The 17,992-nt window shown below is 46.2% G+C and overlaps 2 protein-coding genes across 9 annotated transcripts in view; one reads left to right on the forward strand and one right to left on the reverse strand.

Annotated features, from left to right (window-relative positions):
- Positions 1–13,483, forward strand: part of INVS (inversin) — a 132,362-nt gene extending 118,879 nt beyond the window's left edge. For 3 of the 5 annotated variants that reach the window (XM_025281801.3, XM_025281804.3, XM_025281805.3), the window contains 4 exons: positions 564–1,281; positions 8,617–8,846; positions 9,558–9,629; positions 12,354–13,483. In XM_025281801.3, coding sequence (XP_025137586.3) covers positions 564–1,281; positions 8,617–8,846; positions 9,558–9,629; positions 12,354–12,529 — 1,196 coding nt within the window. In that variant the 3' untranslated portion in view covers positions 12,530–13,483. Of the gene's footprint in view, positions 1–563; positions 1,282–2,059; positions 2,786–8,616; positions 8,847–9,557; positions 9,630–12,353 lie in introns of those variants that run through there. The other 2 variants (XM_025281807.3, XR_006550017.2) reach the window with 2 other exon arrangements.
- A 493-nt stretch (positions 13,484–13,976) lies between these two features.
- TEX10 (testis expressed 10) overlaps positions 13,977–17,992 on the reverse strand; it is a 48,985-nt gene continuing 44,969 nt past the window's right edge. For all 4 annotated transcript variants that reach the window (XM_044940080.2, XM_006070037.4, XM_044940081.2 and 1 more), the window contains 2 exons: positions 15,391–15,601; positions 13,977–14,193 (listed from right to left, as the gene is read on the reverse strand). In XM_044940080.2, the coding sequence (XP_044796015.2) occupies positions 14,080–14,193; positions 15,391–15,601 (325 nt within the window). In that variant the 3' untranslated portion in view covers positions 13,977–14,079. The remainder of the gene's footprint in view (positions 14,194–15,390; positions 15,602–17,992) is intronic.

The raw sequence follows: 17,992 nt of genomic DNA on the forward strand, positions 1-17,992 counted from the left end.
CAGCGGCAGCAGCAGTGCTGGGAAGATATTTTTATCTGGATTATCATTTCCCAAGAGTTTACTGCCTCAAGAGTCCTGACTTCGTGCAATGTCCTGTTTCCAGTTAACTTTCTGCCTGCAAGGCTTGTCTTCTGTTCTTATCTGGATGTTAAAACAATCCGTTATTTAATAAGACCAGCCGTTGCCCACTTCGCCACTACCACCTGCCTGCCAGTCGCTGGATCAGCTCACAAGCTTATTACTAGAGTTCTCGGTTTTCTCTTTGTTTCTGGCCCCCAGGGATTTCTTTTATTTTTCTTGAAGGCACTATGGTGCTTTTAAAATAACGTTTATTATATTTTAGTCAGTATTTCTCAGTTTCTGTAGGGGAAGGCTTTCAGGTTGTCTAACCTACCATTACTAGAAAAAGAAGTTAAACAATTTTTCCTAATCATACTATCACTATCATGGTGACACGAAAGGAAAAGTCTGAATATTTTTTTGGTGAACAAGTGGGCAGAACTGCCTTGCCCTCCAAGTTTTGGACAATAATGGTTCCTCCCCTTCTTCCTTGTCTCCCCAAGAAACAGCCAGAGAACATTCTAAAGGCCGATCTGCCTGTGTCCACTTCAGCCCCAGCGAAGGCAGTGATGCGAACAGGCGTGCGGGAGTCTCCCCTGCCGAGAAGCCCAGAGGTGAGACAGCTGGTGAGCAGCACTGTGACAAGGGGAAAGGCTCCTCCAAGCAGCCGTCCCATGTCAAGGGGGCTGGGCCCGATGCGGAAGGCGAGGACCCCAGCTGGGCAGCCACAAGTCTTCCACAGCAGGACAGCCACTGGAAGGCCAGCCGGCGGCAGGACGCAGCACCCAAGGCCATGCGTGCCTCCCCGAAGAGGCGCAGCCAGGAGCTCAGAGGAGGGAGGCGCTCCCCGGCCGGGTCCAGCCGGCCTGGCAGTGCCAAGGGGGAAGTGGTCCACGCTGGGCAGAGTCCTCTCCACCACCGGACGCCAAGGAACACAGTGACACAGGACAAGCTCACAGGAGGGACCTCCTCAGATTTGCCACCAAGCACAGAGGTGTTGAGATCAGGAGTCAGGAAGCTGGGGACTTTGGCCCGGTCTGAAGACACTCGGCTATCCAAGGAGACTGATCCGGCTCCTGGTCCCCTCCCTGGGCAGACTGTGAACATTGACCTTCTCCCCGTAGAGCTGCGGCTGCAGATCATCCAGAGAGAAAGAAGCAGGAAGGAGCTGTTCCGCAGAAAGAACAAGGCAGCGGCGATCATCCAGCGGGCCTGGAGGAGGTATGAAGGCAGGGCGCCACCACAGCTCTGGCTCTGTGGCTGTCCTCCACCTGACGCGACACTCCCTCCCTCTGCTCTGGGACACTTTCTTTATATGCAGTTTTATTTATTTATGGCTTCTTTGGGTCTTCATAGCTGCATGGGCTTTTTTCTGGTTGAGGTGAGCGGAGGCTACTCTTTAGTTGTGGTGGGCAGGCTTCTCACTGCGGTGGCTTCTCTTGTTGCAGAGCATGTGCTCTAGAGCACAGACTCAGCAGTGGTGGCACACAGGCCCAGCTGCTCCGAGGCGTGTGGGATCTTCCCAGACCAGGGGCTGAACCTGTGTCTCCTGCGTTGGCAGGTGGATTTTTTTACCATGGAGCCACCAGGAAAGCCCTCTGTGATACTTCCTAGTGAATTGCATGTGCTGGCCTGACAAGGCCAGTTTTACTGAGCCTACCTATGAGATTCCCACATGTTTAGATCTTAATAATTTATATTAAGCTATTTGGAAGGTGTTTTTACCCAGAATGATAGGAAAGGACCCAAGATAGTGGGTAGTGGGTATAGTGGGTAAATGAAAAACCAGGAAGCCTGAGTTTCAGGTGAAGCTCTAACACGTTATCCGACCTTGAGCAGTGGCCTCCCTGACCCTCAGTTTCCTCCTCTGTAAAATGGTGTTTAACAATTGCTACAACCTGTCCTGCTTTTGTGACAGGTTGCTGGAATGAGATAACGTGTGCTTTGTAAGTTCTAAAGAATTGCACATGCAAGATAATTTTCCCTCTTTACTACTCAGGCATTAGATACAGTGCATCGAGTGACTGAAAGTCATCATAGAAACCTGTGTGAGCTCAGAAAGTGGAGTGCGCGCTGGGAGTAGTGGAGGGGCTTCCTGAAGTACTGAGATGAATACACCCGGGTGTAAGTGTGGGAAGACTGCGGAAGTCCTTTGCTTCAGGTTTTCACATCTCTCATAATCCCTTTCACACCGCAGGCCCTCCCTGGGCCCCAGTCCAGATTAGGCCTTCCAGTGATGACCACACCCGGGGCGGGGCCGGAACCGTCATGGGCAGGTGGGAGCCATGCAGTCTCCGTCTCGGTAGAGAGGAAGCTTGTTGGGGGAACAAAGCAAGCAGATCAGTGCGAGCACAGGTGTGCCATGTATCAATGCCCCTGTTGGGAGATGAAAGTGCCAGAGACCCTAATGCTGGCAGAGGGAGAGCTGAGTGTCTCGGGAGGTCCAGGGAGAAGCCTCAGGGATCTTCGTGCTGAAGCCTCCTCACCCAGAGCCCAGCGAGCTGCCCGGACCTGCACGGTCACCACTGTAGGGCATCTTGCTGTCTGCTTAGGCTCCTGCTTACAGTCACCTCAGGCCTGATCTCCTCAGTCTCCCAACCATGCCACAGGCTGACATGACAGGGATTCGTATCCCTGTTTTTCAGACAAGCAGACGTTCTCAAGAAACAAGGCTGGTGCTAATGATCAGATCCAGCACTCGAAGTTCCATCTGACTTAAGTCCAGGTATCTTTCCCTTAGGTTCTCTGTGAAGGTAGTGTGTGCCGTGGTCAAAATAATGGAGGCACAGGCCAACCTCACGCTGTTCACCTCAGAACAGGCTGGAGAACAGGCTGTCTGGATGGTCTCACTGCATCAACATGTTTTTATAATGTTGTGGGGTTTGTTGTTATCACTGTTACTAATACCAGCAGTTGCATTCATCTGGCACTCCCGCCAGACACTGCTATAAGTAGTTGTACATGTATTAACTCGGGTAATCCTCACAGTAACCCTGTGAGGGATACCGGGGACACTCATCTTCCCCCGTTCCACGGTGGAGGAGACAAGCACAGAGAGGTTCACCAGCCAGCCCCGCTTACAGGGCTGGGATGTGCCAGTACTGGCCTCCCACTCAGACCGGTGACCTCTGAAGCCACAGATAGGAAGGGTGCTCGCTCCCCCATCTTTGGTGTTCTGCCAGGACGTACACTGGCTACCATCCCAGAGGAACTTATTGTTGAGTATCTCAGCTGAAACCTGGGATCCAAACAAGCCTGTGAGGCTTGCCACATCGGGCCCCACAGCTGCTCCCCAGCTGCAGGGCCTCCCTGTCAGGCTGGCCTCTGGCTCCTTTGAAGAGTTAGCAGCTGACAGGTCCTGTCAACCAGTGTCCGCAGCAGCAAATGAGCCTTCAGGCATTCTCCTGAGGAACAGGGGACTCCCAGTCTGTGCGCCCACCTGGGGAGGCAGGCACACAGGCCCCTCTGGTTGCACCCTATGCATTCCTGAGTCCTGGGACATCAGCTCCCACAGGGCTTCTGGGAAGCTGCACACTGTGGCAAGTCCCGTGCCAAGCGACAGTTAAAACCCCTTCATTGCTTCTGCTACAGCCACGTCTGTCTTCTGTTTGAAGCCCAGGAGCCCTCAGTGCCATCCAGGACGACACAGGGTGTCCGAGGTGTCCTCAGGGGCCCTGAGGGCAGGGGTGGGGAGCAGGGCTTAGCACATGAGCTCCCATAAACTCAGGTCACCGTCCTAGGACATATGCCCAGGGAAGTAGGCGGGCCAGCTGAAAACACACCGGACGGGGTGAGCAGATTGAACCTGGGACCCAGAGATAATGAAACTTCGTCCTAGAATGGGAGTTTTATTACCAGTCAAGGCTTGACTAGTTTAAAGGTTGAAACTGGATACTGGACAAGCTGGGCTGGGAACTTGCTGTGGTGACGAGTTGCTGTGTAAGGCACTTCCCATCAGCTCCTCTCCAGCATGTTTTGAAGTAAATAAGCAAGGAGCAGCTGGATCACAAGAGCCCTGCACCCAGGCTGAAAGGGACCATTGGGTGTGTTTGGATTCTCAGCAAACCAGGAGTGCACATTCTCCTTGAGAACATGAGACCATTGGACAGACTCAGTCTCCACACCAGAGTCAATGCAGCCAACCCCTCGGTTCCCAGCCTCCGCTCGCAGAGCAGGGGATATGGAAGAATTGAACTGGGGAGCCGTGTTGTCCCATAACGCTTACTTCTCTCTATAACTGGCTTTTTGAAAACATGGTACATTCTAGTAAAGGGGTGCTGTGGTTTGTCATGCTCTGGGGAAAGAGAGGAAGAACTGCTGTAGTTGTACTGAGATCAGCCTTTAGGACAGGAGGGAAGGGCTGCACCAAGCACTGCACAGAGCTTCGAGCACTTGGGAAGAAGGTTCTGTCCCATCTGGTGTATTTTAAGACCGGGCATGCAGCTCCCTGTGGGCGCACCAGGAGGAGTTAATCAGCTGTGGTTAAAGAACCCTGGTGCAGCTTCCCTGGGAGGCTGCACAACAGCCAAGGGCTCAATAAGAGCTTCGGAAGTGCACATGGGATAAACACTGGAAGGAAAACACCAGAGGTAAATATGGCCATCACCCTGGTGCCCCTCCTCTCCCCCACCCAGGCTCCACCCTCCAGCAGACTCAGCTCTTAACCTTTGCCACTGTTCTTAGAAATCTCTGAGCATCCCCACCAAGAACCGAGTAGAGACCAAGTCATTAGCAGTGTTTGGCTGCTGGACTAGACAAGCACTGATTTGAATGTTGGCTTCTCCTGGCTCTGTTAGCCTTTTCCCTCCAATTTTTATTGTGATATAATTGAGATGTGGCACTGCGTAAGTTTAACGTGTACAGCATAAGACTTGGTTTACATATGTTATAAAACCATTACCACATAAGTTTAGTGAACACCATCTCACATAGGTAAAAGGTTTTTTCCCTTGTGATGAGAACTCTTAGGATTTACTCTTTTAAAACTTTCACATATGTCATAAAAGAAGTGTTAACTATAGTCATTGCATGGTACATTGTATCCCCAGTACTTATTTGTCTTCTAACTGGAAGTTTGTACCTTTTGATCATGTTCATCCAACTCCTCTCCCCCAATCTCTGATGACCACAAATCTGATTTCTCTTTGGATTTGTTTTTGAAGATTGTACATGTAAGTGAAATAATACAGTATTTATCTTTATCTGAAATAAGGTCTTTAGGGTTTGTCTGTGTTGCTGCAAATGGCAGCATTTCTTTTTATTTTATGACAGAATAATATTCTATTGTGTATATATATAATACATATATATATTGGAAGAAACACTATGACCAACCTAGGCAGCATATTAAAAAGCAGAGACATTACCAACAAAGGTCCATTTAGTCAAAGCTATGGTTTTTCCAGTAGTCACGTATGGATGTGAGAGTTGGCCTGTAAAGAAAGCTGAGTGCTGAAGAATTGATGCTTTTGAAATGTGGTTTTGAAAAGACTCTTGAGAGTCCCTTGGACTGCAAGGAGATCCAACCAGTTAATCCTAAAGAAAATCAGTCCTGAATATTCATTGGAAGGACTGATGCTGAAGCTGAAACTCCAATACTTTGGCCACCTGATGTGAAGAACTGACTCACTGGAAAAGAGCCTGATGCTGGGAAAGATTGAAGGTGGGAGAAGGGGATGACAGAGGATGAGATGGCTGGATGGCATCACTGATGCGATGGATGTGAGTTTGAGTAGGCTCTGGGAGTTGGTGATGGACAGGGAGGGAAGCGTGGCATGCTGCAGTCCATGGGGTCCTAGAGTCGGACACGAGTGAGTGACTGAACTGATAATACATATATAATGTACAGTATTCTATTTGTGTATATATAAAACTTCTTCATTCATTCATCCATCAGTGGACACTTACGTTGTTTCCATGTCCTAGCTATTGTAAAATGCTGCTGCTGTGGATATAGAGATCTCTTCAATGTACTGCTTTCATCTCCTTCAGTTATATACTCAGAAGTGGGAATGCTGGATCATATGGTAGTTCTGTTTTAAATTTTCTACATTTAGAATAATTATTGGTACATGTGTGCTAAGCTGCTTCAGTCATGCCCAAGTCTGTGTGACCCTATGGACTGTAGCCCTCCAGGCTCCTCTGTCCATGGGATACTGCGGGCAAGAATACTCGAGTGGGTTGCCACGCCCTCCACCAGGGGATCTTCCCACCCCAGGGATCGAACCCACATCTCTCACGTCTCCTGTATTGGCAGGCAGGTTCTTTACCACTAGTGCCACCTCAGCCCAATTATTAGTAGGTAAGGATATACTGTTGCCGTTTTGCTGTCTTGTTTTTTTGATCCATTGTTCCATCTTATCCTACTGTCTTTTTTGTGTTTTGATGCCTTCTGGTATCAATCTGCATTGACTTTATCATGTTCCTTGGTGTAATTAGTACAGGTTTTACCCCTGTGATTACCATGAAGCTTATATAAAGTATCTTAAAATATCATTATTTCCTTTGGTATCATATTTACCTGTGGTTTTTCTTTTTTTTGGTGGTGGGGGGAGTTGTATCCTTGGTTCATGTTGGCATCTATGCATTTGAATAAGCAGTCTCCTCTCACAAGTTTGCTTTGGCAGAGACGGTTCTTCAACACTGAGCTCAGTTTGGATTTCTGGATGTGTCTGCTGATAATGTACTTGGGCAGGTGGGACTTGCTTTCTCTTTTTGGGCAAGGCTGCTGCCTAAGCTCTAAGACTGTGTGGCGGTGGGTGGACAGGACTGCTGCTTTGGTTCCCTGCTCAAGTGAGGCTGTAGGTTGGGCTCTGCAAGTTGCCTGGCTTCTCTGGTCAGGCATACTTAGTCAAGACTGGCAGTAGGCAGAGCTAGGATTTACCTTCCAGCTCTGGTTGGATAGGAGGACGCCCCAGCATGGGCACTGAATTCCCTGGCCAGACACAGCCACTGGTTTTATTCTGTAGAGGGGGAAAGCCACGGGCAGTCCTCTTTTCAAGTGCTACTCTAAGGACTATGGGATAGGTTTCAAGAGTGTACTCTGGTGAGGTCTCCTGGTTGGACGGGCTGAAGGCTGTATTTGGTGGGGCTTGGAATTATTTTCCCTACCCAGGCAGAGTGATGAACTGGTTCCAAAGGTGGCTTCTTCGTGATCTTGATTCAAGCTGCCCTGCTTCCCAAGGTCCCTGGCTGAACAATGCTGTTGGCTTTGTGGATGATCGGCTCTGCCTGCTTTGCATTGAGCATTGCTGGGCTACACAGCTTCCAGGTGGTCTGGCCAGCCTTTCTGATCAGGAAGTGACCAGAAACGACACTCAGCCATGGGCTGGGCTATGACTCAGCTCTCCTGCCGGGGCAGGGTCAGACTAGGCTCCAAGGCCAGCAGGGTTTTTTGTACAAGAAGCTGCATCAGGGAAACTTGAATACCAGTGGGCTCCCTGGTCAGACTGTGCTGCCATCTTGTTTCTAGAGTCCAAACAGAGCTACTGGTTTGAACTACTACTTGGACTCTACAGGCAGGCTCTGCCAAGATCCCTATGCTGGTTGTTACAAGCCCCTCATTCCTTCTCTGTCATCACTGGATTCCCAGTAGTTAAGTCCCAGAGTCCCTTGCAGTCCCCATGGAGTAAGACTAGAGTTGCTCCCAAGAAGCAACCCATGATGCTGGGGGAGCTGGATGTCCACCCTGGGCTGTTTTCCCACTGGAAGCATAGCAGGCTCAGGGCAGACCTCTCCGTGTGGTGCTGTGCCAGCCTGGGGGAAGGCAATGCTGTCAGCATGGAGCTGCTCAAACGGTTACCCTTCTAAATCTGTCTCGGTCTCTAGAGCAGGGGGTGCTTTAGCCTCATCCCCATGTTCCAGGATTTTCTCACTGCTGTCTTATCCATGAATATTAGCTGCTGTTCTTGTGATGGGGAGCAGTCAAAATGGACTTATGTCACCATCTTGGTGATGTTCCCCTCTATACTCAGCCTTTGTCAGCTTCATAACGTCTACCTCACGGGTTTACTTTCAGACTTAACCACAGGGGAGGTGCCTGGTATACAGAAGGCCCTGACCAAATGCTGGTTCCTTCCACAGTGGGGCCCAGCCTCCAATCCTCCTTGCCTTACCAAATACATAATCCTTTGCACACATCTCACTCCGCTAGTAAAGATTCATGCACAAATGCCCACATCTCTAATCACGTCAATTCTACTACCCAGAATGCCCTTCCCTGCCTAGCAAGCTTTCACTTATCCCTTAAAACCCAGCACAAACACCAGCCATCTAGCTCCTAGCTCTCACCTAGTACTTCTCATACTTCATTTGTTTACACATCGGCCTGTCCCACTTTGGCAAGGACCCATCTAAGTGATACCTAGTTCAGCAAATAACTGATGGACAGGGACAGAACTCCATATACAACATACTGCCACTGAAATTAGGAATGGGAGTTTGAATGAATCTCACAAGAGTTCAGCAACTACTATCCTATAGCTTCTAGGAACTTCAAGCAACATTGGTTTTCTCAGTACTATGACCTTAAATTCTCTGCCTCCTCTGACTCCCCAGCTACCAGCTCAGGAAGCACCTGTCGCACCTCCTGCACTTGAAGCAGCTTGGTGCCAGAGATATGGACAGATGGAACCGAGAGTGCCTGGCTTTGATTCTCCAGGTTTGGAGGAAGGAACTGGAACTGAAACCCCCAAAGACCATGGCAGTAAGCAAGACCACCAAGAGTCCACCCAAGGGCAGCTCAGGCACCAAGCCCACCAGGCACTCAGTGCTCAAACAGATCTACGGTAATTGTCCTTCTCTGTACTTTATGGTAGCACCCCCGAAGTGTGTCACCTCAGATTTTGAAACAGGATTTAATTACATTGGGCAAACCTCCATTTAGGTAGGAACTTTATTAAAACAGCCAGGCACCAAGAGAATTCTCATCATATTTATGCCTCCCTTGCAGCAACTCTGGGTTGGAATTGGTTTCATGAAGCATTCTGATCTCAACCAAGAGAGCCTTACTGTCAAGAGATCGTCGGCTGGGCCTCCCGATGGAAGCCTCACCACACAAGCTCTCTAGACTGCTGCCAGGTTTCCCCTTAAATTCTCGTTAGAGGATCCCAGGCCCAGGCCGACCCTGCCTGCCTCATGCTGACCTTCCCTGTGCTTAGATAGCACAGAGCTGCCTGTCTATGGGAACACCCCAGATCCAAGCAGTACAGTACATGCTTGTTTGGCAAATAAACTGCTGCATACTGAAACCCTTTCAGCTCTGGAGAGTGCCTGACTCACTCCTCAATGGAGAGAACAAAAGTTAAGGCACCTTCACAAACAGATCTGTGGCCTTGGTAGCAGAATCTCCAGACCTGGACCTATGTGGTTCTCCACATACCTAATTTATCTTGGTGGACACCTGCAAACTCAAGGCTTTACCTCAATAAAAAATTCAGCACTTGGTCAGGCTACAGCTGTCATTGGTTAAAAAACAGATAATTGTTGGTTGATTTCAGGTTCTCAAGAAGGGAAAGTACGTCAGCCCACAAGATCTTCAAAAGCCCATTCTGTGCTGGGTCTCAACTCAGGTAAGGCAGTCCCTACATGGGCAAAGCAGACAGGGGAGACCATATGAGAAACACTTCCCTTTTCTGTTTCATCCCCAAAGGTGGAGACATTAGAGCAGACTGCCAGGGGGTTCCAATGGCCAGTTGATTTCAGGACTGCATGTTTTTCATCCCCCTTTCATGGAATTATCACCACAATAAACATCTCTTCTTCAGAAGAGACGTTATTTTTATAACCCAAAACTATAACATTACCTCCAGCAGAAATAATAAATGGCACCTCTTACTGATCACTTTACCATACTTGTTCACATACAGGAGGGGTAAGCACAAATAGTGTTATTCTTCAAAGTAATATCCTGGGAGTTGTTGTTCTGTTTTGGTTTCCCATTAAGGTCCACCATCTCCTCCTCAAAGATGGGAAGAAGTCCTTTTACTACAAATTCTGGCTTTTGGCTTTTAGGGCCATTTCGGGAGGATATTTTAATAGCAGGTCCAGCTCAGGTTCAACTGTCCATACTTTCACTCACACAGGAGCAGTTCAGGGAACTTTCTTTTTAGCCCAAGACAAGAGTGTCTTACTCAGGGCCCCTCCATTCATGCCAGCATTAAATGCGGGTGATAAGTTCAGTGCTGTCAGCAGTTAATGCCAGGTCTAGTGTTTCTCATAGGTGGCTATGGCAACACGCTCCCCCAGTCCCTGATCCAGTCATCCGGCGGGAACAGGGTGCAGCTGGGGAGGTGAACAATGACTGTCAGCATGAACTTTAACATTCATTTAGTTTTTGATGGGGGAAAATCTGGAGATGGGGGGACAGTAATTACTACCAAAGCTTTAATAAGAGTTGGGCAATTCATGTAACATAGGCAAGCTGATCAGGGCAATTAGAAACTCAAAGCAATCAGGCCCATAGTTCTAGGTTTAAAAGAAAGAAAAAACACACACACACACCTCTAGTTATCTTGAGTGAACTGAAGAATAGTTTCAAAAACAACTGTTAGATAAAATTACTTTTTAAGACGTAGCATTTTTGGTATTTTGGTATTTTACTCTGTCTCAAGAAAGTCCAAGACAATCAAATCTTTAAAAATGAAGGTGTTTAACAGCATAAGAGGTTTTAAGTTAAACGACTCACAGTTAAAGACAGAAGAAACAAAATAAAGTTAATAGTTTCTTAGAACTATATATGAATTATCAGCGTGTTTATTCTACACTGGCTTGAAAATAGATGAGGACGGAAGAGAATGTTTTCCTGAACCCAAGCTTGGGGACAAAGGTTTTATGAGGCCCACCTACCCACCCACATTAATCATTAACCTGTGAATAAGGCTGATGGGCAGAGCAGCAAGCTAGTTAGCTGCAGCAAGCTAGTTAGCTGCAGCCCATGTTTTATTCAGAATACATGTCTATAAATTTCCATGAAATGGACATGACTTGGACAGACATTTGTTTCTGCAACATGGCATCACATGTTCACATGGCCAACTGAACCAAGGAAGACAAGCCGTTTGTTTTAGTCTTTACCTTGAGTAGAAATTTTTGCTTTGAGGGACTTCCCTGGCAGTCTGCACTTCCATTGCAGGGGGTGTGGGTTCCATTCCACGTCAGGGATCTAAGATTCCACATTCCTTGAGGCACAGCCAAAAAGTTTTTTAAAAGTTTTAATTTTTTTTGCTTTGAAAATTCCATCGAGTTAAGGATGTTTGACTTTTGTTCACTGTTCACTTAGCTTTAGTGCATTGTTGGGCATATTGTAGGTGCTCACATCTGAGTTCAGATTGTGGCTCCTAACCTTCAACTCAAGGAGAGATGTTAGTAGTGCTTTTATCTCTTAAAAGGAATAGAAAGTTAGCTGGATAAACCAAAGAAACAAACTCCTTGGACTGTTTCTTTACATGCATCCAGGAAACAAACAATTGCATTCTCCCCAGTCTTCCCACCCACCTGCAAACCACCCACACCCACAAAGAACAGCAGCATAATAATGGGTCAGAGAAGAGAGAGAGAGAAATGTCCCAAATTTGGGGCCCATTTCATTAAAAACTTCCTCTAAAAAAATCCCATTCCAATGAATGGAATAACCACGGCTTAGTAAAAATGGTACCCCCTGTATGAATGCAGAATATCCCTGCACCTACAGAGGGGTATGCAGATAACAAGACGACTTGATATACAGCAAAGCACCCAGAAAACATGAGTTCCAAAACAGTTCACTTCAGCTTTATTGAATAAGTTATAAAAACAGAAGAGAACGATTACCTTTGTAACTTTTAAAAAAAACTACTCACCTTTCATGCTTGCTTCTTTGCTTCACAGCAAGTTAGGAGCAACAATCAGCAATACAGCCTCCACAGCCGCTCTTAACTCCTCGGGGCCTCAGCATCCTCATTTGTTAAGTGAGAGGGTTGAGCGCACCACGAGTTTTCCAACTGTAGCATCCTGTCTTAACTGTCGTGTTAAGAGGAGATGCAGAGAAAGCAGCATCATAGTGGTTATTTCAAGCAAACTGAAGACCTACGTTCCAGTCCTAGCTCCTCAGGCACCTGCCCCCACAGTCAAGGTTCTTCCTTAAAAAGATGTCAAGTATCTTTGAGAGGATGGAAAAGGAGGGGCTAATGTCATCCTGTCTCTACCATAAACCAGCCATCACCTTATTGGGTCCCATGGATAGTCCAAACCTAAACCCCTTTTCCTCCCCACCCTGCCCTTCAGCATTAATAATTTGAGTATCTGTTGTTTAACAGTGAGCAACTTGCAGTGTATTCACCTCCTTGAGAACAGTGGGAGATCACAGAATTTTTCTTACAACCTGCAATCAGCTAACCCATCAAGAAACAAACTAAAGCTTCGACTGCCTAAGGAGGAAGACTGTGCCCGGGGGGCTCGGATAGCTAGTGCAGACTTCAAGTTCTCTGATTAGCTTTTACACTTTACGCAACTTTAATATCCCAAAGCCTTATTAGCCTGAAAATGTGGTAACAGCTGAAAAGAAATGTTTTCCTTCTGCTCTCACATAGCACTGTTTTGTAAATTCTTCACCTGCACTGAAAGGACCAGGGTAGTCCATACCTGTGCAGAACTGCCCGTCTGCCTCCACTTCAGCAGGACTGGAAAAGAAGACTTGATAGTAACAACAGTGACTCTATGCAGAACTAAGAAAGTGAGCACTGAAGAGGCTGCTGGGTTGGGATTTCTCCCTGCCAGCTGGTGCAAGCCTGGCTTTGTTGACTCCAGTCTGAAGAACCTAAGTGAGATGGGGAGGAGCCTGGCCCACAGCAACTGCCTTCAGCTCACTACTTTTCTGGAGTCAAATGCAATGGACTTCATTACAGACACCACATCCTGTTATGATTTTTAGACCAGAGTCATGACCCAGTGTTTGCTTTTAGAGGTTGTAAGGCTGTCCTAGGTATACCGTTGACGGCTTACGTTTTAGTTTCCTCGTCAGCCTCTGGAGGCCACAAGTGGCTGCCGCGTCCTCTCGGTGAGCGGCGTTCCTCCTGCTGAGCACCGGCGTCTGCACCCTAGCACCAGGGCCTCAGTCGGCAGGCCTACGGCCCAGATCCTTCACACACACGGCGCCGGCTCGGGCCTTAATCTCCTACTTCTATTTTCTGCCTGACCTGCAGAGGTGAGCCGTCTTGTCAAATTGCCTTTCCTCTGGCACTGTGTGAACTATGCATTCCAGCTCTTGAAGAACATTTGGTTTAAATAAAATCAGTGATTACAGGGTTCTTCATATCTTTTAAGGGCAAAGCTACTAGGAATGTAGACATATTAGGCTCACAGGTATTTCTAGGACTGCTTCTGTTTAAGATTACTGCCACCCCTGTCCTGACAGAGACTGGAAACAATAAAGTGTTAAATACTTGGATTTTTTTTTTACAGTTGGCTAATTACATCATTATTGTGAAAATGATTGTAACAAAAATGATAATCACTAGTAGAAAAATGATTTTTTAAGAGTTTTGCAGCTCAGACCAAACAGCACTTAGGTATAGGAAAATTCACAACAATGGGAGTACGGTCTTGAAATCCTGCTAGAAATCCTCTGTAAACAACACAACTCCAAGGCGGGAGGCAACCACTCCCAAATGAAACCGAAAACTAGTCTGTTGCTGTCTGAATGAACTGGGACTGAGAACATACAGAATGAGGTTTGCCTAGATGGAGCTGAAAAGATTCAGCTGGTTTCTTAGAATATAACAGGAGGTACGATATTATTGCTCTGTATTTTATACATACTTAGCTATGGGATGTATATACTTAACCACACATCACACGCTAGTCCAAGAAGCCAGCCTGTGCATCAGTGGCAACTCCCAAGCATTTTCCTGTTTCAGTGCAAAGGAAGGTTCATAAACAGCTTCTTTAAAAGTTCAGCTTTAATGACAAACATTTATGACATCAGTCTCTCTTCAAAATTAGATGTGAATAAACAGTTTCCAACAGAGGTGCCGCAGTGCCTTTTCAATACACGGCACTCAGTGCGTTGGGGCCCTGGGGATGCCCAGTGATGTGCACGCTGAAGCAGTAATGCAAGTCTGTGAGCCACTGCTCCTGCGCGCCTCCGCTCTTCAGTGTCTGCAAAGGAAACGAGAAGAATGTGCGAGTGCTGCCAAAACTGCTTCCTGCTGGTTTTTATCACACCCAAACAAGATCTCAAGAGTCCCTTGCAGTAGTACCATCATCTATCAATACCACAGTAAAGCTCACTGACAAGGGAACCTACTGCTGGGGAACTACCACAGGGGCTAAAACTCGAGTTTCAGCCTCAAGCACAAGTGCTACCAGTTTCTTGTTGGGTCTCTTCCCTCCCACCTCTGCTAGGCACTGATGAAATTGCACCGTTAACCACCCCTTACTCTGTATTTCTGCCCTTTTGCATTCTAGAATCTCATGATTTCTGCATTAACATCAACTGAGAATAGTAATTCTACAGGGCCCAATTTGTCATTCTTATACAGATGGGCTGATTCTCCAAATTCTTGACTTCCTTCTACTTCTGAATTATGCTTCGTCTTCCATTACTGACGAGATTCAGAATACATCCTATGTTTATGCGTGTATAAGCTCTATGACTCTGAAGTATTATTATATATACACCAATTAATAACTTCCTCCAATCAAAAAAACCTCATTTCAACTCTCCAGACCAAAACACCCAAATGAATCCTTAAGAAACAGAGCTGCCTGCCCCAGGTGAACACAGAACCAACTGTTAGACAAAGCTGAAGCCTACAACTTCCAGCTTTTTCCCCCTCTCCAGTGATCTAAGTGACCAGAAATAGGTCTGCAGTTTATTCCTGCTAAATTTCCTTAATGACAGCTAACATTTGTTGGGTACTTAATAAATGTCAGTATAAACTTTACTTGGATGATTTCATTGTGGTCAACAAAACCCAACAAAGTTGCTGCTATTTCCATTTCTACAGTTAGGAAAACAAGCTGATAGGTTAAAAAAAAAAAGAGAAAACTTGCCAAGTCACCATAGTCAATCAATAGAATTTGTATCATAATCCAGGTAGGACTGACTCTGATGCCTGTACCTTTTCCAACTAAGCTGCCTGCCACCTTAATTTAGTTCGAGTATTTTAAGACTTTTAGTACTGATTCTGGAATCAGTGACAGTTACCAGACGCCAGGGGAAGTCTTAAGAAACCACCACGCTGGGCTTAATCCCAGGAGTCTGTCAAGGTGCAGGAGCCCTGGCCTCCCACAACCACCTCTGTGCCCATGAATCTAGTACAAGCAGCAGACGGCCCTGTTGGTGCTTCTTACTGTGATATTCTTGATGATCTGCTGCACCAAGATGGCGTTGGTCAACATGTGGGTCCTGAGGGGAGCGTGCTGCAGCAACAGGCGGAGCAGCTGGCCCACTACAGGCAGCTCCTCAGGCCCAGCTCTGTTCACCCGCAGGCTCTGCAGCATCAACCTGAGGACTCGAGGCAAGAGGGCCAGGACGGAGACACAGACCCCCCAGAGCTTGTCCCTGCAAAACAAAGAAACACGTCAGTGAATGGACACACAGAGGAGAGGGGCCCTTTCCATACTTCCCAAGACGGAAGACGGAAAAATGTCCTTTTAAAGAGAAACAAAGTGTTTTCTGATAAAACCCCACAAACTAAAACTAGTAAGAACCGAGTTTCATTGAGAGCTAAGTAAGCAAATGCAGTGAAGAATTAGCTGCGTTCCCCTATTTTAGGGGTTTCAGAAAGCCTAGCAAGCAGCATTTTCCTGGGCAAGACATTCTTGAAGCCCTAGTGATCATATTTAACACAAAATTCACCAGGGAACAGAAAGACCTGAACATACATATTATTCTCTACCAGTGAACATTATTCAACTGTTGTACAATACCAAAGGTCAAAGGGGAAAGAATATCCCACTGGTAAAAGAATAAGAAAAGAACCTCATGAAACTCTAAGCCTCTGACCTGGATTCTGAGCTTCTTCAATGTGTTAGAACAGGGCAAATTTGCAGAGAAATATGTGCTCACAAGGAACCAAAAGGCATCTGAGAAAATAGCCAGTCAGGGAACTATCATGGACCAGAGATAGTAAATCCAAATTTCAGTGAGCATCATTCTTTTGGTAACTTTATAGAACGGGAACAGAAATGTTTTATGAGAGCAGTAAATGGTCTAACCACAGTCTAGAAAAGTGTCAATTAAATGGAGGAAAAGTCCACTGGCTGCTAAAGGCTCTGATCTTCGTCTGTTACGGTTTCAAGAGTGCATAACCGTCCCAGTCCCAAGACTTTCTAAGAAAACCTGACTACCTCTAGACACAGAAGCAGCGAACCTTTCACCATCTGACCTCCCTCCCACGTCCACATACAGCAACTGCATCAAAGGTGGATACTGAATCCATCCTAAGGCAACCAGATCCTCTTATTGGAGACTTTATTCAGCCTGTGGACCCACACATGGCCAGGTCAGGACAGCCGTGTGCAAGAGAAAGTCAGACTGAAAGACACAGTTAATGATGAGGCAAAGGCACAGAGATGATAACCACACAATCTAGAAGAGAAAAGACTAGAGAAAGCCGCTTTGGTTCTGCCTGGGTTTCAAATTCCTACCTGCACAATTCCTACCCTTTGGGGTTTTGTTTTTTTAAAAAAAAAACAAGTCACTACTGTAATGACCCAATATATTCATTTTATACTTGAACTTGAGTGAATTTCAAATAACTGGATCAAAACTTCTAAAAGGACTCATAGATTCTACATCATACCAAATTAAGTATACTGAGGGGATGAGTGGTTTAGAATTGCACCTTCATACACCACAATTAAAGAAAACTGTCAGGTCAAAAAGAAGATGACCTGGGGAACCACAAATGATGGAAGCAACACCATTTGAAGAGTCATTCTTAGGTTTTTCTAAGAGTTGTCATGGTACAAAAATAACTGTACTTAACTATAAATTATTTAAAGGACAGAACCAGAATCAATGAAGTTGAGATTTTAGCTCAACAGAGAACAATGGTTCTAAACCACTCTAAAGGAACTGATGAAAGTCCAATATTTCATATATAATTTTCAGGCGTTCCACTAACTGCAAACTTCTGATATATTCTTGTCAGAGAATACCAACCAATCCTCCACCCCCTAAACACAGAGAAATATGGATAATATATTAAAAAAAAAAAATACAGCAAAGCTCAAAAGCTAGAATGGTGAACTCTCTAGGTGCCAGAAACTGACAGAACTCCTATAGATACACGGGGCACAGAACTGGATGTGGGATTTTAGGACTCGTTTTCAACAGCCAACAGCACTGGAAGATAGGGCTTCAGCCCCAGGTATAGAAGGTTGGGAGCCAGAACTGAGCTCCCTGCAGAGAGCTGGAAGCCAGGAAAAGGCAAATGTGAAACTGCCCATAGGGAGGTCTCCACAGACTCTCACAACAGATGAATTCAGAGAAGCTACACAACCCCAAACATGAAGTTGTTTCTTCATCCCCACAAGGGACAATTTCTAGAGCCTGACCTGCTCCCCAAAACAAGGGAGAATTCCCACACCAGAGAAAACAGCGAACAAAACAAACTGACAAGAAATTTAACACCAATGAATGAAGAATAAGCAAGAATGACAAAGAACCAAGTAAAAACTCAAAACGGATCAAAGGGAAAACAACAGCTGACAAAATAAAAACTCAACAGAAGGGATAAAGAATTCGCAAAATGGAAGATGTTAAGAGAGGACAGAATCAGATGCTCCCTATGTTTAAAAGGAGTTTTTAGGAGAGAACAGAAACAGTGGGTGAGATAATAGAAATAAAAACAGTACTTCCCATACCTGAAAAAAAAAAAAAACACTTGTCTTCAGATTAAAGGAGTGAAGTCTCAAGCAGGGTAAATAATAACAAACCTACACTAGG

This window comes from Bubalus bubalis, chromosome 3 (genome assembly GCF_019923935.1).
Source record: "Bubalus bubalis isolate 160015118507 breed Murrah chromosome 3, NDDB_SH_1, whole genome shotgun sequence".
Lineage (NCBI taxonomy): Eukaryota > Metazoa > Chordata > Mammalia > Artiodactyla > Bovidae > Bubalus > Bubalus bubalis.